This window comes from Salvia miltiorrhiza, chromosome 8 (genome assembly GCF_028751815.1).
Source record: "Salvia miltiorrhiza cultivar Shanhuang (shh) chromosome 8, IMPLAD_Smil_shh, whole genome shotgun sequence".
Classification (NCBI taxonomy): Eukaryota; Viridiplantae; Streptophyta; class Magnoliopsida; order Lamiales; family Lamiaceae; genus Salvia; species Salvia miltiorrhiza.
In genome coordinates this window covers 34,867,055-34,871,081 of record NC_080394.1, presented here as the reverse complement: position 1 = coordinate 34,871,081, position 4,027 = coordinate 34,867,055, and the positions used below count along the sequence as shown (strand labels likewise).

The 4,027-nt window shown below is 45.5% G+C and overlaps 2 protein-coding genes across 2 annotated transcripts; both read right to left on the bottom strand.

Annotated features, from left to right (window-relative positions):
• Window positions 1-1,296: 1,296 nt before the first annotated feature.
• Window positions 1,297-2,527, bottom strand: LOC130998388 (uncharacterized). The gene is made up of 2 exons (XM_057923807.1): window positions 2,062-2,527; window positions 1,297-1,832 (listed from the first exon to the last, which is right to left on the bottom strand). Exons 1-2 carry the CDS (start codon window positions 2,525-2,527, stop codon window positions 1,297-1,299), a joined length of 1,002 nt encoding a protein of 333 aa, XP_057779790.1.
• On the bottom strand, window positions 2,524-3,792 carry LOC130998387 (uncharacterized). Its single transcript, XM_057923806.1, has one exon. It carries the CDS (start codon window positions 3,790-3,792, stop codon window positions 2,524-2,526), a length of 1,269 nt encoding a protein of 422 aa, XP_057779789.1.
• Between the last annotated feature and the right edge of the window lie 235 nt (window positions 3,793-4,027).

Below are 4,027 nucleotides of genomic sequence, written 5' to 3'. Positions count from 1 at the left end.
TAAATTTTTAATCAATAATTTTCGATATGTAATTTTTTTTTGATCAGTAAAGTAAAACTTTTATTGAAAGAAAAGGGATCAAGGCATCAGGAATGCCAATCAAAACAACAAAATAAGTTTGAAGTCTTTGGAACACCAAGAAGTAAAAGGAATTCCTAACTCCACGATTTTGTAGGCCTCGTTCCAACTCCAAAGTCTCCCCTTAATCTGTAATACAAGTCTATCAATATCCCAAGCCTTGTCCTGAAAACGACTACCATTCCTGCTTTCCCAGAGCAACCACACTGTTCCCACCCACAAAGCTTTAAGCAGTCTTCTTTCTCTCTTCTTTTTTCCAGCCGCAATGAAAGAAATGAAGTGTTGAAAAATACCTCTCGGATTTGCAGTTTTGATGTCAAGCCATTGAAAGATCTGGTCCCACACCGCCGCTGCTTTCGGGCAATGGAGGAACAGGTGTTCCGTCGTTTCCTCACTAGAAACACAGGCATTGCACCATCTCTCCTCCACTCTGATCCGGACATTTCTTCTACTCAAATTATCACATGTTGCCAATCTGTTTCTAAGACATCTCCATGTCGTCACCTTGGCTTTATTTGGTGTCGGGGCCTTCCAAACCTTTGCCATCTCCAAAGGTAAAACTTGTTGCTCCTCTCTTGTTTTTGCCACAATTTCATATGCCGACTTGATTGTGAAGCATCCATCTGGTGTCGCCTTCCAGTTCCATCCGTCTGTTACATCTACACAAGGAGCAAAATCAGCAATCACCAACCGGAGATCCTCCGCAAACCCTTTTTCCCTCTCCCTTAACTCCCTCCTCCACTCCACCCTCCACACCCACGACCCTCCCTCCCAAAACCCGCTTTCACCAACCAGCCTTTTCTTGTTCAGGCTCAAATTATACAATCTCGGAAACACAAACTTAAGGGGTTTGTCAACCGCCCACACATCCTCCCAGAAGCTGGTCTCAAGCCCATCCCCAATTCTTCGCCTCAAATTATTGATGAACCACCGATCTCTCCTTCCTCCTTCCTTATCCACAATTTTCTGCCACCACCCTTTCTGTCCACCTCTTCCCGCCACCGAACATTTACCCCCTTCCCCCCACACTAGCTCCCCATAAATCGATTTGATCACCCTTACCCACAGAGCTTTCCCCTCCCCCAAAAACCTCCAAAGCCACTTACTTAACAGCACCTGATTAAACCAATCGATATTCCAAAACCCCAGACCTCCTGAATCCTTGTTGAGGCACAAGGCATTCCACTTAAACCAGGTGATACCCCCCGTCTGTGTACCTCATCCCCACAGAAATTTGGAGAACAGTGAATTAAGTTCCTTAATCACCGCTTTAGGTATGAAAGCGAGGGATAATTGATAGACCGGGATGGATTGCAACACCGACTTGACTAGAGTAATTCGCCCTGCCAGCGAAAGGTGTCTCTTCTTCCAGCTTGCCACTTTGTTTGAGACTTTTTCAACCAAAAACTTCCAATCTCCAACACCATTGCTGCGCCCCCCCACTTTAGTACCCAAGTAGTTGCACGGAAAAGATCCGATCTTGCACATGAGGAGCGATGCCCATCTCCTCTCAACTGCCTCATCCACTCCAACTGTCAGAAGACAACTTTTGTCGAAATTTACAGCTAAACCCGAGACGAACTGGAAGAGAATCAGGAGTTTCTTCACGCTCTCCATATTCCTGTCATCTACCTCCAACAAGAAGATAGTATCGTCCGCGTACTGTAGATGTGAAATGGGCACTTTATCCTTGCCAATGTTCGCCGGAACCAGGAACTGCCTCTCCGCTGCTCTTTCAATGAACTCGTTGAGGCCTTCCGCCACGATAAGGAAACAACGGGTCACCCTGTCTCAAACCTCTCTCCATTTTGAAGTCTCCTGTCGATGACCCGTTCACCAATACACTTGCCGTTCCAGATTCCTGACACCCTTTAATCCACTTTCTCCAAACTCCGTCAAAGTTAAGTCGATCGAGAAGCATATCCAAGAAATCCCATTGCACAGAGTCGTATGCTTTTGCGAAGTCAATCTTGAAGAAAATACGGCCCACTCTCTTCTTTTTTGCCTCAGAAATAGCTTCATTCAGGATAACCACCCCATCTAGGATGAAGCGACCCTTGACAAACGCACTTTGATTATCGGAAATGATCGACCCCATAACCCTCTTCAATCTCTCAGCCAGGATTTTAGCCACAATTTTGAACAAGCTGGTGATAAGAGAAATTGGGCGAAAATCATCGAGCGACCCAGCCCCTTCTTTCTTCGGAATCAGAACAATAAAAGAGGCGTTACCACCTTTCGGTATTTTCCCGTTTTCGTGAAATTCCTTCAAAACCTGGAGTAAGTCCTCTTTAACCACGTGCCACGCCGCTCTCCAGAATGTGAAGTTAAATCCATCGGGTCCCGGACTCTTGTGTCCACAACAACTCCAAACTGCTTCTTTAATCTCGTCCAGATCAAAATCCCTGATCAGCCAATGCCTCTCGTCATTTGAAATTTTCCTCCTCATGAAGTCCAGGGGGAAATCAGGCATCTGTCATTCTTTCCTTTTGAAAAAGCTTCAAAATGATTTCTCACTCTTGCTTTAACCTCTTCCGGTTTAGATATCCACGAGTTTTCAAAGAGCATTCCGCCAATCTCATTTTTAACCCGTCTCTCACGAATTGCCCTATGGAAAAAACCCGAATTAGTGTCTCCCTCTTTGAGCCATTTGAGTTTGGCTTTCTGTTGCAGAATCATCTGTTTATCTTTGAGTTGAAGGGAGAGCAGGGGTTGAATCTCATTTCTCCTGATCACCTCTGATTCTTCAAGACCTCTCTGTTCGTCCACCTTATCCTTCTCTTGAAGTTCCTTCTGAAGTTCTTGGATTTTGTGGTCAATCTCACCGAAAGAAGTCCGATTCCACACCTTCAAGGCCTCTTTGAGTTTCTTCAGTTTCTCCTTAACCTCAAAAAAGCTCCATCCCCCCACATTAGTCCCCGTCCAAACCTGCTTGACCATATCCTCGAACTCCGAATGATTCACCCATGCATTGAGGAACCGAAAAGGTCTTGGTCCCCAATCCTCCGATCTTGTAGTGAGAATAATCGGACAGTGATCCAAAATTGAACGTTGAAGTCCTCGTGCCGATGTCCCTTCCCAAGCAGCCAACCAATTCTCATTAACGAGAAAGCGATCAATCTTACTCTTGCACTTTCCATTTGGTTTGTACCAAGTAAACTTTCGGCCTTGAGTTTTAATTTCCTCCAAATCGTTCTCCCAGATAAATTCTTCAAAACTTCTTGCATCAGCCGCTCCAAACGCCTCCCCACAGCCCACACGTTCATCCCTCCTCCTAACTGAGTTAAAGTCTCCCAAGATACAGACACTCCTATCCGTGTTTTGTTCCACAATTGAGCTTAAAGCATCCCACAAGATCCGCTTATCCCCTGAGCCGACTGATGCGTACACGTTGATGATGCAACATAAGATATCACCCTCCTTGTACCTACCATTCACCACCACCGCCCCCGGTAAATCCCACGTACTAGAGGCTTCGAAAACCTCCCTATTCCACAAGCAAACAATTCCTCCAGCCCTTCCCTCCGAATTCCTAATCGCTCTGTCTGTATAATTAGACCCCCACCAAGATTTACAGAACAAATCCCTGAACACCTCCATCTTTGTCTCCTGTAAGCAACAAAAATCGATCTTCTGCCCTTTCACCAAATCAGTAACATCTCTCTGCTTCGCAACACTCCCCAAGCCCCGAATGTTATAAGATAACAAATTCATTAAACATTCCTCAAAATACTCCCAGCATTTTCGCAAGAAAGAAAATTACCTTGCACCTCAATCTGTCGAGCAACATCTTCGTCTGGAATTCGACTTGAAAGCCCGATCTTCTTTCCAAAATCCCAGATCTGCTGACCTGAAATTTGCTCCCCAACTGTCGTCTCCTGCCCTTCTTCGTTCTCCCCCTCTCTTTCCTGCTCTGCCACTTCCTCCCCCCTTCCATCAATTGGCTCTA

What these genes read in the sequence shown, in the direction of transcription:
- LOC130998387 (XM_057923806.1), bottom strand. Translation starts at nt 3,792, where the DNA reads ATGAATTTGTTATCTTATAACATTCGGGGCTTGGGGAGTGTTGCGAAG.
- LOC130998388 (XM_057923807.1), bottom strand. Translation starts at nt 2,527, where the DNA reads ATGAGGAGGAAAATTTCAAATGACGAGAGGCATTGGCTGATCAGGGAT. An exon ending in AAAAAAGAAGAGAGTGGGCC is followed by an intron (nt 1,833 to 2,061) that starts GTATTTTCTTCA and finishes TCGTGGCGGAAG; the next exon opens with GCCTCAACGAGTTCATTGAA.